An 18,194-nucleotide genomic window follows, 5' to 3' on the forward strand; every position below is an offset into this window, starting at 1 on the left:
AAAATAAATAAAAATAAAAATCTTGAATTAGTGTTGTAAGCTTGGTTGGGACAATACCAAAAAGAACATCAAGGAAAAAAAAAATGAGTATTTTGCATTTTTTTCTAATTAAAGAAAAGAAACTCTCATTGTCAATGTTTTATTGAAAATATTTGATCAGACAAAAGCGGGTCACAAACAAACATTTCTGCCTCCGTAAAATGTTGAATTAAATGCAAAGGCCAAAAAAGGACAGGACAAGATTCTGACCCACAACCTGTCAGATGTGAGGCGGACATGCTAACCGCTAGTCCAGCGTGCTACCCAACACGTTCGTTGCCTTCGCTGAATCGTCCTCATGGTCGGTTCACACGTTTTTGGGATTTTTGTTTTTTTTTTTTTTTTGGGGGGGGGGGGTGTTTTTAAGCGGTTACAGGTGTGGGGGTCACGGGGCTCACACTGATTTGGGGGCACTTTGAGGAGGAAACATAAAGCATGCTCAAGTCCACTGCCATAAAACAAAATTTGTTCTAAACCTCCCAGAACTCAACGCAAAAATGTTTGGATTGTAATTTGAAAGATGTTGAAAAGAAAAGTGATGATGAAAAACAAAAAGTGTGGATGACGATGAAAGGCTAAGGATGAGGAATATGAGATTAAAAATGTATTATGTGCAAAAGTAGAGATGCTTTAAGAGGATAAAATGATTAGTGGCAATAAAAAAAAATATGAAGTCATTCACATTAAAAAAAAAATGTGAGAAGTCAAAAGTTGTAATGGCAATAAAAAGAAGATAAACAGAACTAGAATTTAAAAAATACGATGAGGGCCTTAAGAGCATTTAAAAACCTTTCATTACGACAAGCAATAAAAGAAGAAAAGAATTTAAAGGACCATAAAAAGACTCCCACCAATGAAAGAAAATGACCAAAAAGATTGATAGCGCAGATAAAAAAGACGAATGGGCCGTTTCGATAAGCGAGCGGGGCGGCCGCGACGCACCCGGCAAAACGCGCCGCTCGGCGAATGTGCCAGCGATCCCACGCGCCCCCGACGGGGAGCCGAGCGGACGCTCCGGAGATAAATTAAGTTGAGCGGCGCCGGCCATTTTCCGGAGCGCCTTGAAACTCAATACCGCTCGGGCCCGCAGATTTGCTCACGTGCCCAACGTGTGCGCTCTTTTTCAACAAATAAAACACTTTGCGACAAAGTACAAATCTCAATCGATAAATTGACTCGCAAGAGTCTCACAAAGACAACGCACTCAATGGAAATGAGTCAAACATCCAAATAATCGACCATCATTCAAAAGACTTCATGACAACAAATCATTAAGGAAAAATAGGGGTTGATTAAAAAGAATGAAATCATAGTTAGCGTTGACAAAAATAGTCTTTGTCATAATTAAGTTGTGCTTGTTGTGGAAAAGAAGGACCCAAGTCCAAAAGCCAAGCTATCTACGTAGAGGTGGGTCGATCGAACGTTCTGTCACCCAAACAAGATGATCAAAATGGCGTCCGGGCTCTCCGGTCCAGAACGGCTGAGGGGCTCGGAGTGGAGCCGCGGCTCCTCCGCATTGAGAGGAGCCAAATGAGGTTGGGGTCCGCATAGGATGCACCTCCACCCCACCCGATTATGAGATGTCTGAGGCGCGTTCCACCGGGAGGACTGTCCAAGAAGAGCTGGATGAAGTGGCTGGGAGAAAGCGAAAAAAAAAAGCCACTGCCCCCAAAACCCGACCTCAGATAAGCGGGAGAAGATGGATGGATGATTAATACATGACAATAAGAGGTCGAATGAGGCTTGACAAAAGAGCATCGGGGTCAAAAGACAACTAAATCACGTTAACGCGGGCACGATCACGATAAACACAATTAAGTCTCAATGGCAAGAAGAGAAAAAAAAAAGTGACAATTAAAATTCATTAAAAGTGTCAAATAATAAAATGACAATAAAAAGAAAAAATGACTGAAGACGATTTTAAAAGTATTCTTCACAATATTGAAAAGACAATTCAATATGCTGATCAAGAAAAGTCCTCATGACCAAAAATAATGACAGTGGAACCGCACGGTCGTTCTTGTGAAGTGTTCAACCTCCAAAACTTTTTTCTCCAATGACGTAAAGGAGTTGAATCCGTTCCCAAACTCCAAATAGTAAATTCCTACCGACTTACGTCATAACATGGACACCCTGTATGCAAATGTGTAACGTTTACCTTTTTATGAGTGAGCATGACTCCCCGCTGGACCCGATGCGGGCAGCGGCTCGGCACCCCCACGTGTGCGTTCGCCATCGCTCGACACGGGTTCGGCTTTGCCCGGGTGTTCGGACACCGAGAATCCGGTTGAAGATTTTTGGGTCAAAGTCTGGTTTGTATGACCGCCGATACGTTCCACTGTATCAACAAAAGGCGGCCATTTTCAAAAATGTTTAAAAAAGACAAAAATCAAAGCATTATGATGGATAAAAAGACAACGAGGGGATCGGTCACCAGGTGACGTGGAAGCTAACGCGCTAACGTGATTTGGTCGAACGTGCTAACCACTCGTCCGCCGCGCTGAGAATTCCCGCCCGCGTCGTTTTCCCTCAAAGGCCGGCGAACACCAAGACGCGGGGATCAAACCCGCGACTTTCCGTCGGCGAGCCGCTTTTCCGTCCCGGAGCTGCGCCGCTCCTTGTCGTCGTCGTCGTCGTCGTCACCGCGACTCTCTTCAAAAGTGATACATTAGGATTACACTTTTCAAATGTGTCACCTGATGGCGTTGACAGTACAATTCTGTCACTGGCGTCTTCCTTCCATTTATCCATCCTCCTTTGCATCTGTCCATTATTTCTGTCCTTCCTTGACTTCTTTGTTTTTTCCTTCTGTCCACTCATCCATCCATCCATCCATCCATCTATTCTTGACATCCTTCCTTCATTTCAAGCTGACACCCTTTTCTGACTTCCTTCCATGCTACTTTCACTTCTTGCATTATTTCCTCACCTTCTTCCTTTTCCTCCTTTCCTTCCTCAGACCATTTTGCATTTTTCCTTCCTTCTCTCAAAGCTCCTTTCCTTCCGCTAGCAGTTTTTTTTTTTTTTTTTGGGGGGGGGGGTCCTTCATCAATATTATGCTGTGCTTGAACTTTTTTTTCTGAATTTTTCCTTCCTTCCTTTTTTTTTTTCCTCGCATCTTTTCCATCCCGACTGCCTTCCGACCCGCTCCCGTTTCCAAAACGCCTTTTTACAATGCGCTTTCTTTGCTTTATTCACGTTGCGTGTGAACAAAAACATAAAACGAGGTTCAGCCCGTGCCGCCTAGATGTTTGAAGTACGAAGGAGGCAAGAAATGAGCGTCAGGATAACGACGGCCGTGCTAATGAGCACACGCGGAAGGTTGCGGGCGAATGTCAAACACGCAACGTGACGAACATGTGGTTTCCATCGGGTCGGAAAAACAAACTTTAAGGCTCTTTCGCGTCTTTGTAATGAATGGCTCACGGTAAGGAAGAATAAACTTATTTATGTTCAAGTCGCTGTTGAGGTTGTTGTGCTTGTTTTGCCTCACCCCGCCGTCACTCGTGTGATTGGTGTGCGAGTGTGTCGACTGTAGCGCGGGTGTGTGTGTGTGCGCGCGTATGTCTTTCCAGTGTGTTGATGGAGTACATACATGTGGTTTTGGTACATTTGTGTACATTTGCATGCGCGTGTTTGCGTGCAAATGTGTGCACATTGTGTCTTTGTGTGCATGTGCTACCAGTGTGTTTTGTGTGTATGTCTGTGTGGTCTTTTGGTGCATTTGTGCCGTGTATGTCATCTTTGTTGCTGACGTGTGTGTGTGTGTTGCGGTTATGGACCTGTGTGGCTCGGGCCCGCCTGTGTGGGCGCGCACGCGTCACCTGCGTCTCTGGCGTGTGCGCGTTCCGCGATGTGTTCCAGGCGTCCCAGCAAAGCGTCGACGTTTGCTTTTATTTGAGTCAACTGAGACTTGATGACCTGCAGCTGAACTCTTCTCCCTGCTTACGTACGGACACGCACACACACACACACACACACACACAATAACTTGTGATTGGCTTCAAAACTTTTGGAGACGCAAGTTACAGCGCGGTTCACTGAAGACTCGAAATTGCCCGCAGGTGTGAACGCGAGTGCAAATGGTTGTTTGTCTATGTTCGTGTCTGCGATTGGCTGTCAGCCATTTGAGGGAGAGGCCGGCTGGCCTCCGGGGCTCCCGCAACCCTCGCGAGGATAAGCGGCTCAGGAAAACGGACGGAGGGAAGTTACAGCGCCACCTGTCGCTTTGGCGTGGAGGACGTTGACGTTCTGGGGCCGCAGTCGCGCAGGAAGGGACGACGCCCGTGGCCACTTGACGAGCGGCGGCGCCCCGCGGACGACGGGGGGCGGGGCCCGACCGTGGAAGTCAAACAACCTGGACACAGACGGGACAAGAGCGATTATATATGACATACAATACGACGCGCTATATGCTCAACTGCTTAGGGGAGAGGGCTGCCCGTTCGCCACCTCGCCAACGGCTGATTGAAACAGGATGCCCGTATTGCCCGCGCTGCGTCAAAACTCAAAAGCCCTTCCTGCTAAAAGCCCCGAGCGAATGCATTCTTTCTGCCGCCTGTCAACGCTGTCGACGTACGGTGGCCTGGAGGTACACAACAATACCGCAAATTGTGAACCACTTTAACGTTTCAGAGACCCACTGAGGAAAAACGTGAGAAAAGACAAAGAAAGGGGAGGCTCCATTTTCCATTTCAAAGATTCTCGGAAATCCCGCAGCCTTCGTTGGCAAGGCCCGCACGGCCTCGTGTCACTCCCAATAAAACGAGAGCTCAAACTACGTGGAAACGAGCGTATAAACTGAAACGCAAGCGCTAAAAAAGATATTGTGGGGTGTAAATTTTAAACACGCCGTCACATTTATTGGACAAAAGCGTCAATATTTGCTCGTCGATGAGACTAAAAGCCTCGCATTTTCTTTAGATTTCGCGGCGCCAAGATAGGCTTAAAGCGCTCCGTTGAAGCCAGGCCCCGGATAGGTCGTCTCCTCGAGTCTTAATAGGTGACGTTGATCCCCATAAATCGGGAAGGAAGCGTAGCTCAGTGAAGAATCGAGGGCCAGGAAGCCAGGAAAACAAATAAAACACAGAAAGCAGAAATCACAATCAGGAGCAAAGAGAACGGAAACGAGAATCCAAATTTCGCACAAGTCAGCGAACATTTTCATTCTCCGCCCTCAGTCATAATTTTGCACCCCGCAATATGATTTTGGCCCCCTCAGTTTCTGCATATTTCAAGCTCTCGTTTTATTGATAGCGACCTGACGCCGTAGAGCAGCCCCGCTTTAACACGATGATCGGCTCGACGCCTCGATGATTATTATTATTTTAGGTGGATCCACATTATCAACTGAGTTTCCAGTGGCAAGAACCAGCAAAATGTGACGAAAGCTTAAGCCACGAAAACACAGGCAACCTCAAGTTGTGGCGAAGCACATGCAAGTAAAAATGGTTATACGGTTTAGCCGCATTAGCATTGATGATCCTGTAACAAACCCCCGAGCTCCTCTTTGAATGCAAACTTTTGTGTACACCCCCCCCACACACACACACACACACACACACACACACACACTTTAAATTGGCAACTGAAAAGTGACTCGTACAATCGGGAATGGGAACTCCTCCAAAATGATGATCTTTTTTGTGTGATTTTGAAATGAAGCCAAAGCGTGAGCAGGCCACTCGCACTTATGTGTTACACGGGACTTTTGCGCCCCCTGCTGGAAAACATGCACTTCACACGTCTGCAACTGTAACGGGGAACGTTTGTTACAATTTTCATTTGAAATACTGTATATATTACATCATCACCATAATTATAATAATTAAAACTTCAAGCTAGAAAATATAAAAAATATGTCACATTTCCCATTTTAGAATTAAAAACAAATGAAATACATATTATTGTTGCTTTTAATAATTTTGCTAATTATAAATTGGAACATCAGCAATAATAGCAGAACGCAAAAAAATCTAATAATAATAATAATAGTATTAGTATATAATAGTATATTTAATTGCATACATGACAAAAACAAGATATAGTTCCTACAGATCAAGATTATTTTTTTTTTTAGCAACTAATCAATAACTTTGAATTTAATGACTGTAAGACGTTCCAAACTCAGCTGTAATTTCAATGTTACCTAAATTATTTCATAAAAATAACAATAATAATACTATCAAATGTGCAAGTCTTCTGACCTGCGGTCCAAGTCGGTCCTCAACTGAAGGTAGAATGACGCTCCGGGCAGGTCGGGGTCGGGCTTGGCCTCGCCCGCCATGTTGACATCTGTGAGGAAGATGCAAAGGAAACACGTAATGTGTACATTACATTCATGAATATGGGGGGGGGCACGTGTGTTGTTGGTCACCGGCGCTCAGGACAGGGGAGGACGTTCGTGTAAGGCTCGCGAGAGGTACGTTCACCTACTTTTAATACAGTACGACCCGCGAGCGGGAAGCAAAAACGTTACGTAGCCTAGCAAGCTAGTACTAGCGCTTGTGGTGTGCGGAAACAGGCTGCGGTTGTGTTGAACATGAGCCGACCAGAGCAGCCATTTCCAACCTTTTTGGAGCCAAAGCACATGTTTTAGAATTGAAAAATCTCACGGCACACCAACAAACAACAATGTCACAAAAAGGAGGTGCATTCGTTGACAGAAGACTATAACGGTGCCCAAATTGATGGAGATACATTACTAAAAGTAAAGCCACATTTTTGGAGTAACTACGGCTCTGCGATCGGCTATCATTTTTTTTAAAGTCGCTGATCAGTGATTGGTGAGCAGGCCCAAAAAAAAAAAAAAAAAATCTTTCTTGAACTGCATTGACACCAGACTCAAGGAGAACTTTCGCCTCCGTGGCTCGGCATCGGCAAAACGCCGTGAACCAAACAGACCCTCCATTTTTTTTCCAAAGATCCAGAACAATCAGTGTCAAGGCCGTAACGAGTCAACGTTGAGTTCAATTCCGCAAATAAGTCCGCCCTAACATTCGGCAGCCGTGACATCAGCCCGGCAATTTGCAATTCAGGCCGTAAAACTTCAGCGGGACAATGGAGGGATTTCAATCGATCTCTAACTATTTACATTTACACTTAACTTTAGCTGAGATGCAAATTTATCTACAGCAGAATACTTCAAGGAGCTATTTATTTTTTACATTGTAATTTCTTAAACACGATGCTCCACTTTTTGTAGGAATTTTCAAATTGCGATGGCGACTGCAAATGATTAGCGGCTCCAAATATCGGCAACCAGACTTAAGAGTCGATATCGTAAAAAAAATATATATATTGATCAATCACCGCTGGTAATTTGATTTCTTACATCGCAAATAAAAAACAAACACCCGAAAGTTGGGGCACCGCCTTCCATTTGGCAAGGAAATGTTTCGAAACGGCCCGTCGACTCACCCAGCGCCTGGCCGGCCAGGACGCGCCCGTCGTGCCCGCTGACGGCGGCGCGGGCGTGGCCGCGGCTGGCGTACTGCACGAAGGCGAAGCCCTTGTGGACGGAGCAGCCGAGAACGCGGCCGTACGCGGAGAAGACGGCCGCCACGTGCCGCTTGCTCACAAGCGCTGTGTTCAGGTTGCCGATGAATACGCGCGACGCCACCGATTCGGCGTCGCGCCTGTTGGTCACGTTGCTGGGCCGTACCGGCGACGACATGATGCCGGACGACGATGACGAGACCCCCTGCAGGAAAGCAAACACAACGCAGAAAGTGTCAGTAATATCGAACGTGGGTTGGATGAAAATGGAATTAATTTGGGGAATCAATATCGTTCCACTTCCGGGTCTGCGTAATTGTTAAGTTACAGGGTTGTAAATTGACTTTATCTCGAGAAAGGGAACCACGTTTGTTTTTTTTAAATGAAAAAAAAAATCGTGAAGGTTGCTACACTTCAATAAAGTTCCCGACACAATTCCAAATTGAAACTTTCTTACTTAGCAGCACTGCGCATGTTTATGTCGTCAGTCCGACATTAACATGGAAGCTTTATTGCACTTTAACATTTGTTAGATGAATGACTTGATTATGGGAATCACTGGAAGCTTTGTGCCGTTTGGTGCACGCGTGGGCCTCCGCACAGGAAGCGCGGGAGGTAAACCTGGGTGGCCATTTTGAAAAAGAGCTCAGGATGGGCAACAAAGACTTTGCTGTTCCAGACCGAATGGCCGTCAATGGACGGCGGGGAAAACGCGCCTTTGATTTGCACATCCATTACAGGCTTTCAGCCCAATAATGGCCGCCGCTCTTTCAACCTCAGACGACGCGGTGTCGGCGTCAGGGCCCATCCGTCGGGGGGGCCGGTGCGCATCCTGCTTTGCAAGAACTGCAACATATTATATCTCTGTTGCTTTAAACATCCGTCCATCCATTTTCTCAGCGCTGGAGCAATGTTTGATCCCGCTTTAGCGACTACCGAGCAAATGTGTCGAGTAGGATACGCACTCGTGTTGTGCGCAAGACCTTGATATCAGAGATCAACACTTGCCCCAGACCAGAACTCACAGAGACCAAGACAAACAAGACCACGACTACTGGGAATGGAGAACGAGTCAAGATTGAGATATGACCAGACCTTAATTTTTCTTTTTTAATTTGAATTTTCTTTTAAATACTTTTTGGCCAATTTTTCAATCCATGAAAATGTTCATAGGGCTGTGAATCTGTACATTTTTGCTTTATCCATTTACTTAATTTTAGGGCTCTCATGATCATTTTACAATGGATTATTTTAAGATATTTTGTCAATCTTTGTTCATCGAAATACATTTTCTTCTTATTAACGAGGGTTGGAGTTCTATCCTTACACTGCATGTGTTGGTACTGGGTGTATGATTTTTTTTTTTTTTTTTTTAAAGACAACAATATCTGCCTTTGCTAAATGGTTAGCATTCGCGATTACCATTAGTACATCGGCGATTACCATTTTAGGTTCCAAAAAAAAAAAAAACACTCAGCTCACTCGTCCATCATATTTAAATTCCACGTCTCATAGTGCATCAAAATCACTTACAGACGCTCGTCTGTCGTTTTTGTAAAAGTTTATTAGAGGTCCGGCATTGCGTCCGTCCGCAAGAAACATCCGTGTGAAACACGCAACACCTCCCGGGAGCCGTCATCTTTACCTTGACGGAGTCGGGGGCACAGAGCACGGCGAAAACTACACCTATGATGAAAACTTGTACTGGATTGCGCTTTCCCTGATGCGGGCACGGCTCACCGGGGGTCAGTGGTGGCCCCCCTCCGGAGAAGCGCTGGAAAATGGATGGGAAGTCGGACCCCGACGGCACAAACAATTCCGGGCGGAACTATTTATTTTCTTCCGGGCAGAAATTCTGCGTGGACTGATTTTTGAAGTCCATTTCGCCGTGGATTTCAAACTTTTCTTCATTTTTCATCTCATTTCGATCTTTTCATCATTTTTCTTCCTTACATGTTTCAGTTCAATGTAGTTTAGGGGAAAAAAATCAATTTTACTAAAGCTATTTTTTTTCCAACTGTATTTTTGTATTGACATTTATTTTCCTTTGTATTGGCACAAACGTATTTAATGAAATGCATTCCGTGTGATAGGCTAAGTCTACTTTTATTATTTGTCTTTACATTTGTTCCATTTGTAGCATTTTGTATTAATTAACGTTCATACATGTATTTTGGAATTGTATTGTATTGTGATGGATGTATTTAATTAACTGATGCCATACTGTAATGTTGTTTGATCACATTTCAAATTTTTACTGAGTTTATTTTATTATACATTATTTCCTTCAAAACTGTAAATTCAGGGTCTGTTTTCTTATTGACATGTATTCTATGTTGTACACTAACTTCTAATAGATATAGTGAATTGATTAAAGTAAGTTCATGTACTACACCCCGAGGTATTGCTCTCATGAAATCGGGAGTCTACTCGGCATACTGTCAATAAAAGCAAAAACTTTTTTTTTTTTTTTTTTTTTCTCGGCACATTAGATCTCATGAGTTGTTGTACGTAAAAAAAAAAAAAAAAAAGATCAAAGAAATGAATAAAAAGGAAAGAAGGAAATCACCTTTGTCGGGAAGAGGAGGAGGTGGCGAGATGTGATGCTCCTCTGGCGGAGACGAAGATGAAGATGAAGACCGAACGCTCACCTCATGCAGGCACGAAGACCGAGATGGGGAGGGGGGCACCACCGCCATCGCTTTTCTTTCACATGTGACTGGACATCGTCGGACTGTATGTGGAATTGATATATTCACGGAGATGTACTTGACGTGTGATTCATATGCATGACTGTGTTTGAATGTACGCACATCAAAACATGTGACTGTATAGGAACGTCTAGGAATTGACTCTACAAATGTATACGGTACTGTATGAAAGTATTTGAATTCCAGCGAATGTAAGAATTGCCCTCTCTTAGACAAATGAGACTAAAGGAGCAGCTTACGGGCGGCTGGTCTGAAAGGTCAAACTGGACTTTCACTTTGGCTGACTTCCTCGCACTCCTTCCTTCCTCAAGTTACTTCGAAACTTGGGCTCACTTCCGTTGACTTTCCGCTTTCGGAAAGCTACCGAGCGAGAAGTAATGCTGAGCAGAGATTTGACGACGTGTCAAATAATTCATCCGACAGATGAGGCGAAATCGCGGCGACGTGACGCTAATGGCGCTAGCGAGCGCTGGCGCCGTCGATTATTCATGCAGAACGTCGCTCGAGCTCATCGTCACATTTGCTATTCCTTTGCGTCAAACGGGTTGAACTCTTGGTGTTTGGCTTTTTCTTTGGCCACACTGGTTAACTTCTTGTTACACTTGTAGGATTCTGCTTCTTGCTCTCCGGGCTAACGTAGCCGTGTGTGTCCCCGTGTTAGCTTTTGTTTATGTCTTAAAAGCGCGCAGGCGCATACATACAATGGGGTCATTTCTCGTACCAACGCACACGCAAGTAAATGTGAAATGTGTTTTTCCTCCAGCCTGCGCTCAAGTGCCTCCTCTCGCTATTAAAACAATTTGCAAAGGACAGTTTTACGTTTGCTCCAGAATCTCAAAATGTCATTCAAATCATTAGAAGCGTGTAAAACATACAACATTCCAGCGCATGTTTTTCCATGTTTTTTAATTGAACAGCACCAAGAAAAGCACAGCAGGCTAATTGCGTCTGTATGTACACGTCAGGAAAAAAATTAAATAAAATTCTGCCTTCAAAAACTGCAAGTGGCCCGATAAAAAGAATGAGCTGACGTTCACATCCAAAAATGAGAGTTGCGAAACTCGACACGTTGACAAGCGACGCTTTCACAATCTGGCACTCGGAGTGAGTGATAGCGCTAGCTAACTTGCGCTATCATTAGCCTTAGCATTGCTAAAAAATGCCAAGATTGCCAAGCAGGCAGCCGACAGTAGTGAAAGGGTTCTGCAGTATTTCCAAACTCGTAGCGTTGAAGTGCTTTGTTTTTTGTTTCATGTTAGCGATGAATACCAATCACGGGCTAACAGCTAGGGCGGCTACTGGCTAGCATGGCTAGCGAGCCCTGTCGGCGACGACGCGGGTGGGCGACCTCCCTCCATCGTCTTCCTCGTCCTCCATCAGAGGTGTGTGTCCTCTTCCTCTTCCTCTTCCTCGGCTGCTCCCTGATTGACAAACACCTGGAGGACCAATGAAAAAAACTATTGCTCGTTGCCACGCGGCATGAAAACCTTCTTTTGGGACGAGAGCCCTCTCTTGGAGCTAAACCTCCGCTCGGGAATCGAGCCTCTCAGGACTAGTACCTTTTTCTGGAATAAAACCACTCGGGATTAGAGGCTTCCCTCTGGATGACGACCGGTATCGAACGTTCTCGTAGGATTCGAGATTTCTTTCCGGTCTACAAACCTTTTTTGAGACAAGGATCTTCTCTTGGGAGACATAAAATGATCTTGGGACGAAAACCTTCTCTCCGAACTACAACCTAGTCTCTGTACTAGAACTTTCTCTTCTCTCCCGGGACTACGACCATGGGACAAGAACCTTTTCTTAGGACTACGACCTTCTCTTGCGACTAAAACCTTTTCAGAAACTCTTATGTGCTACAAGCTTCTCTCGGGACAAGTAGCTTTTTTTCTGGACCAAAATTTTCTCTTCAGATGCGAACCTTTTATCGGGACTACATCTTTTTCTTGGGATCAAACCCTCTCCCGGGACCCTATCCAGGTGTACCCTTATCACAGAACATGACAGATAGTCCGCCAAGGTTTTCATCTCACCTGCCAGCGAGGGTTCTCCACCACACAGTCGCCCTCGGCTCCCGCCACCAGTCCATTGGAGCTGGGCTTCTGCTTCTTCTGTTCTTGTTCTTCTCGGCGGCCTTCGGGCCCGGCATCGGGCTGGTTGTCCCCCGCCACGTCCAGGGTGGGGTTGTCATGGCAACCGTTCTCCACAAAGCGAAGCTCCTCGGCGTGGAACTGAACACGTATCAGGACAGGAAGTGGAATGCGGAATTTCTCTTGCTGTATTCTTCCAAGTACAGTCAATAAATAATGCGTATATGGAAAATAAACTTTAGCGTCAACCTTTACGCCCCGTGGTCTTAAGGTGGTCTTACGGTGGTCTTGGTGGAAGGCGGGCGCCTCTGCCAGCAGATGTAGATGAAGCCTGACGAGATGATGACCAGGCAGATGGCGCCGATGACCAACAGGACAACAAACAGTTTGCTGTAGTCGCTGCGCCGGGACGCGCCGCGGCGGGGCTGGCACGTAGGCGGCGCGCCGTATTCTCGGATGCCAACCTGAGGGGGTCAGCGTTCAGCGCCAAGATGCCACAAGGGCAGGAAAACGTTCTCCGAGAGAAGTTACCCTGTGTAAACTTGGCCGCATTTCTCCCAGCAGACTTAGCAGGTCCTTGGTGGCCATGACGCCTGAAGGATGGACACGTAGTTGCAGGGAAAATGTTTGGTAGGGTGCAGCAAATTACAAGAAAAAAAAAAAAAAATGACGGGAGGGCCACAAGTTTACATGAACTGTGCAAAAACACACCTTTGACTGCTAGAAGTCAAATCAGACGAACGCTCTCCAGGATCTCCAAAATGATTTCATTTTGGCAAATGGCACAGTAATGAAAAAAAAAATCATTTCTTTGAGAATTTAATAGGCCAGATGAGGAGTTTACGGCTTTGGAAGCTCCTGATAGGTTCAGTGACAACACCTGGAGATGGATTTAAACCCACGCCTGAAACGAAATGCACTTAATGTGTCTTTGGGGCATGTTTTCTTGCGACCTTTCTCTTGATCGGGATCTCTAGCCATCCATCCATCTTCTTAGCCAATCATCCTCACAAGGGTCGCGGGAGTGCTGGAGTCTATCCCAGCTGTCATCGGGGAGGAGGCGGGGCACGCCTTGAACTGGTCGCCAGCCAATCGCAGGGCACATGGAGACAAACGGTCGCACTCACAATCACATCTACGGGCAATTTAGAGGGTCCAATGAATACCCGGAGAAAATCCACCGAGGGAGAACATGCAAACCCGTAAGACCCGGGTTCAATCCCGGGTCCTCAGAACTGTGAGCCCGACGCTTTCCGGCTGCTGCGCCGTACTGAAGTTCAAATCGGACGGCTTCAGCAGCTGCATTTTCAAAAATGTCACGGGGTGGCCAAATTGAGGCGAAAATTGTTTCTTCCAGAAACGAAATGTCAAATTTCTCGTGCGGCACGTTGAGACTTGTGAAACGGGCCTCGGGGGCAGACCGGCCGACACGGCTCTCGACGTTGCTTGTTAGGCCACACCTTTCAAGGCCCGCCTCCAACACACCAATTTTACCCACAGTAGGTGGAGTCATTCCACGTTGTCCGGATTGTTTTTTATACGCTCCAGCACTCCCCCCCCCCGCAAGCCTTGTGAGGATAAGCAGCTAAGAAAATGCACATCCGTCCACGCTTACGTGTGTGTGGGTGCGTACCGTCTTGAGACGCCACGTGCATCAGCATCTGTCGCTGTTGGTGGCTGGGCTTGCTCAGGTAAATTACCCACGATCCCTCGGTGGTGTTCATGCGCCGCTCCATCGTCTTCGTCAGGAGCACGCCGCCGTCGCCGCGGAACTCCTCCTGCGCGTCATGTCAGCTTTTCATGTGGGTGCTTGTGTGTTGAAAGCCGTCATGTTTTGAAGTACGTGCAGCTCCACGTTTGTGCGTGAGTGTGTACTTTAACGTGTTCACGTGTGCCCGTGCCCGCTTTTGGGCTTTTAGCACGGTTAGCTTGTCATTAGCACTCACGCATTTGAGGTTGCGCATCATGTTGAGGAGGACGTAGCCCTGTCCACTCGGCTGCGTCCAGTCCACGCACACCACCTGACGACAGACAGACATCAGACGACAACCGGACCCTTCGACGCAAAATGGCAGACCTCCTTCCTGCGTATTGACTCATGATACACATTTCGAGCAAAAACTGAGTCCAGGGGTTGAATTTGGTGCAACTCAGCCGGGCTTCCTCCGTCCATTTCCTGTGCCGCTCACCGTCACAAATTTGGCTGATGGGAAAATGTCCACTTTGAACCTTTTTCATTTTCTTTTTCGTCTCGGCTTCGTGAGACTTTTATCGTGAATTTACTCACAAAATGCAGATTTCATGTTACTAAGTCCAGTTGAGTTCAGGGGCTGATTATTATTAAACAGCGCCTTCGGCTTTCAACGTTTTCCCAATTTAAAAAACGTACGTGTGGCTTCTGAGGGGGCGTGGTCATCCAATCCCAGTTGGTCTCAGCTAAGTCCCCATTGGGCGAAATATCCGAGGTGGGCGTCGGCCCGGTTTCCTCCTCTTCGGGCCGCCAAGGCGGCACGCCGGTGGCGTTGTGGGTCGGCTCTGCGAGAAGGAAACAAAAGGAGTTTGATCGACAACCGAGATGGCCGATCCGCCTCTTTACCTTTGAGCCCCACCAGTCCAAAGTCGGTGCCCGTGCCGGACTCGGGGGCCGCCGTCGCCGTGGCGATGTCAGAAGACGCCGTGCCTGTCGTCGTCGTCGCCGGCTCGGAAGAGGGAAGGCCAAAACCGCTGAAGTGGCCGCCTTCGTCGGGCGCCGCCTCCGAAAGCTCAAAAAAAAAAAAAAAAAAAAACACACAAAAGTCAAATCAAACAACACCACCACCAGCGGATAAAACCAAACATGGAAGTAACAACCGAGAATAAAACAGGAAGACAACGTTAAACAGCAACAACAATATTTAGTACGTTGGCAGATGAGTTTAAGTACTAAGCAGCCCGCCTCCTGCTCAAAGATAGCTGGGATGGACTCCGGCACTCCCGTGACCCTTGTGAGGATAAGCCAGTGGATGGATGAATGGCTTTTTCTTTTTTGTTGCTCGGTTAAGGAGTTGTTGTAGTTGACTCGTACAGTTTGTGTTATTTTGCTTTTAGTTGGTGAGTTTGTGAGTGGATAATCACCTGGTGAGCCCCCCTCTGCGGGGGGAGGTCTTGGGATGCGGAGGGAGGAGAGTAGCCTGCCAACAGGTCAACGGGTCAACGGGTCAAAGGGTCACCTTTGACTCCACATTCAGCCTGTCGCATTAGACATTTCATTAGGTACACCCCTTCAACAATGTGTGCCAACAGCTAATAAAAAGGTCACAAATCATACGGATGCCCACATAATTACAAGCGTACACGTATGATCATAAATCATATCCGGTGAATGTACGCTCAATAAATGTATATCATAAAGCCAACGTATACGTACTCACACCGTACATCATATGTACGGGAAAATGATATACGTTCATCAAAAATGATGTTGACATGTGGCGTTATGAATCAAAGATGGTCCGAAATCATACGATTGCAAATCATACATTTCTCCAATCGTAATCCGTGTATCCAACGAGCATGGCGAGCACCGCCTCTCGCCCTAAATCATCTGCGACAAACTCGAGCGCGTGCCCCATCAAAGTCGCGCATCCCCACCGACCAATCATGGCCTCCAGCTCCGGCGCAGCGTACGTCATCCCGACTGGTCCCGGCGAACCCGAGGCCTCCTCCCAGGAAGCGTCGCCATCGCCTCCCGCCGCCGGTTCCTTCATCCGGTCCTGCCGAGGTAAAAATGCGAGACATGGAGACACGGAAGACGGGCGCCCGGGCAACGGACTTCGATGGTTTCCTCACCCGGTTTCGGGACTTCGCCGTCAAGGAATCAGAGAGCGGACATGCTGAATGACAGATTAAAAAAAAAATAAAACTTCAGTGTCGGACCTGCGCCAAGTCTCACGCTCACAAATTTGTTGCCGGTCAACAATGTCACAGGTCTGTTTGTGTAAATTTTCACCACGACTGTCATCCTGCCCAGTTGTGTTGAAAGCAACGGTCAGCGACGTTGCATACGTCACAAGAGTCGGTTGCTGATTAGGTGAGCGTTGCCGCAGTATGTGAAAGGAAACACAAGTTGCGGAAATATCGGGATTCTGTGTGAAAGGCTGAGAAAGATCAATTCTTCCGTTGCAGTCTCACCACACACGTTTAGAAATATCCGGTCCTTACTCTCCTCTGTGTGAAACGCAAAACAAACAAAAATAAAATCATGCTCTTGTTTTACGGTCACATCAGACACTGATGTGAGTTCATCAACCGATCTAATGATGGCATGATGTTGTGTCACTGTGTGAAATTGGCAAAATCCCGCCTAGACGGGGGGTTCTGTGTGAAAGAACAAGACTGGGGGGGAAAAAAAAAGAAAACAGTTTGTCAGGCGTTACGGTCACACCAGATGAGACATCACCCAATTTTCTGATGGCAAGATGCTGTGCTTTGCACAAGAGTGTACCCAGTTGTGAAAACATCCCGCCTTGACTGCATTCTGTGTGAAAATGCACGGTCACAACACTCACGCCCTTTCTGGGTTCTGCGTAGAAAAAACAAAGGCTAAAACATTACAGTCCTTGTATTTAGTTAGGACACACCACATGCTGACGCCATCCGGTTCTCAGGTGACGTGATGCTGTGTCACTGTGTGAAATGACATCGAATGACAGAAATATGTCGCCTCCGCTGCTTTCTGCGGGAAAAACAAGACACAGCCACCCCTTGTGGTCACAACCAGACGCTGACATCGCCTGAACGGCCCCGTTGCTGTGTGAAATCACACACGTCTGTGCAAATATTCTGCTTTGACCGACCGGCTGTCGTGTGAAAGGCAAAGACGACAGCGGGCTGATCTTCCAATGTAGTCATCCCAGAGCGCCCAGTTTTATAAATCCCGTACTCTACTTTGAAAGGCATGGGCGGATAAATGCCCGATCGCCTCTCAAGCGAGGCCATTGAATGATCTGACGGCAGCGTGCCATGTTGCTTTGTGAAATTTCATGCACGTCACTTTTGTGGCAAAGGCGCATTTCTGTGAAGCGCTCGAACGCGGCAGTGGTGAGGAATCGCCGAAGGAAAAGCACGTGGCCTCAATTCTGTGAACACTCGAGCGACGCGTTCATGGCTCTTTCATCATACAACGTTCATTCGTCGGCGTGGGTGCGCGCTCACGTACGATCCCACACTGCGTAACTCCCACGTGCACGCGCGTGTGCGCGGACTGACCAATCAGCGTGAGGAAAATGAAAAGGAGCAGGTCCAACATGTCCGCTGCCTTGCACCTCATCTTCGTTTACCGTCTTTTCCCTCATCCGTGAACGCAAAGCACCGCAGACTGTTTGGCCCGCGCGTGCGCTGTGTGGCCCCACTCCGCGCTGGAAACGTCGAGATGTAATTTGCACCAAGTGTCGCTAGAGGACGCCGTCGATCGGACGGCAGGTTACCGGTACTGCACTGTAGTTTTTATTATTATTATTATTTGAGTGCGTAGAAAAGAATGCTGGCTAAGACACCTTCGTAGGTATTTTTACCCTTTTCCCAATGAATTCTGTACATGACAATATTTGTATTTCAAAATTTGGGAAGTAGTTTATCGGATTAAAAATATTAAATATAAAATACAATATCTCTGGCCCAGGCTCCGCTGAGATAGGCTCCTACGAAAAATGGATTAATATTATTTCGAGACGAGACAAAGAAAACGTTTCAACATTTCAAAAAGATCGGACGGAGAAATTCAATTATTTACTATTGATTTTGAAATTGTTAAAACAGATCGACAAGACTAATAACTTTGATGCATACAGTGCCCTGGAAAAAAAAACATCTGACACTT

At 46.6% G+C, this 18,194-nt stretch overlaps 2 protein-coding genes across 24 annotated transcripts in view; both read right to left on the minus strand.

Moving 5' to 3' along the window:
• raly (RALY heterogeneous nuclear ribonucleoprotein) overlaps positions 1–9,930 on the minus strand; it is a 41,962-nt gene extending 32,032 nt beyond the window's left edge. For 10 of the 21 annotated variants that reach the window (XR_009796728.1, XR_009796730.1, XR_009796727.1 and 7 more), the window contains exons 1-5: positions 9,070–9,930; positions 7,459–7,741; positions 6,246–6,333; positions 4,260–4,396; positions 3,822–3,983 (exon numbers count right to left, since the gene is read on the minus strand). Coding sequence is in view for 6 of the 21 variants with exons in the window: in XM_061831588.1 (XP_061687572.1) it covers positions 3,822–3,983; positions 4,260–4,396; positions 6,246–6,333; positions 7,459–7,741; positions 9,070–9,138 (739 nt within the window). In the remaining 15 variants the exon portion in view is untranslated. Of the gene's footprint in view, positions 1–173; positions 2,692–3,821; positions 3,984–4,259; positions 4,397–6,245; positions 6,334–7,458; positions 7,742–8,958 lie in introns of those variants that run through there. The other 11 variants (XR_009796729.1, XR_009796721.1, XM_061831590.1 and 8 more) reach the window with 9 other exon arrangements.
• A 1,223-nt stretch (positions 9,931–11,153) lies between these two features.
• On the minus strand, positions 11,154–17,708 carry podxl2 (podocalyxin-like 2). 3 transcript variants are annotated; one of them, XM_061832450.1, is made up of 12 exons: positions 17,585–17,708; positions 16,166–16,209; positions 15,972–16,089; positions 15,452–15,507; positions 14,934–15,099; positions 14,727–14,872; positions 14,284–14,358; positions 13,971–14,115; positions 12,869–12,930; positions 12,619–12,801; positions 12,281–12,478; positions 11,154–11,683 (listed from the first exon to the last, which is right to left on the minus strand). In XM_061832450.1, exons 1-12 carry the CDS (start codon positions 17,643–17,645, stop codon positions 11,624–11,626), a joined length of 1,314 nt encoding a protein of 437 aa, XP_061688434.1. In that variant the 5' UTR covers positions 17,646–17,708; the 3' UTR covers positions 11,154–11,623. The 3 variants fall into 3 exon arrangements, with proteins under 3 accessions (XP_061688434.1, XP_061688435.1, XP_061688436.1); XM_061832451.1 differs by having other exon boundaries at positions 16,166–17,051; positions 17,173–17,676; XM_061832452.1 differs by having other exon boundaries at positions 16,166–17,051; positions 17,585–17,639.
• Positions 17,709–18,194: the final 486 nt, after the last annotated feature.

The sequence above is a fragment of the Syngnathoides biaculeatus genome, chromosome 10, assembly GCF_019802595.1.
Source record: "Syngnathoides biaculeatus isolate LvHL_M chromosome 10, ASM1980259v1, whole genome shotgun sequence".
Classification (NCBI taxonomy): domain Eukaryota; kingdom Metazoa; phylum Chordata; class Actinopteri; order Syngnathiformes; family Syngnathidae; genus Syngnathoides; species Syngnathoides biaculeatus.

Coding starts and splice junctions, on each gene's coding strand:
- podxl2 (XM_061832450.1), bottom strand. CDS start 17,645: ATGAGGTGCAAGGCAGCGGACATGTTGGACCTGCTCCTTTTCATTTTC. Junction 15,508..15,971: donor GGAGCTGGAGGCCATGATTG/GTCGGTGGGGAT, acceptor ACCTGTTGGCAG/GCTACTCTCCTCCCTCCGCA. Junction 12,802..12,868: donor TGCGGCCAAGTTTACACAGG/GTAACTTCTCTC, acceptor TGACCCCCTCAG/GTTGGCATCCGAGAATACGG.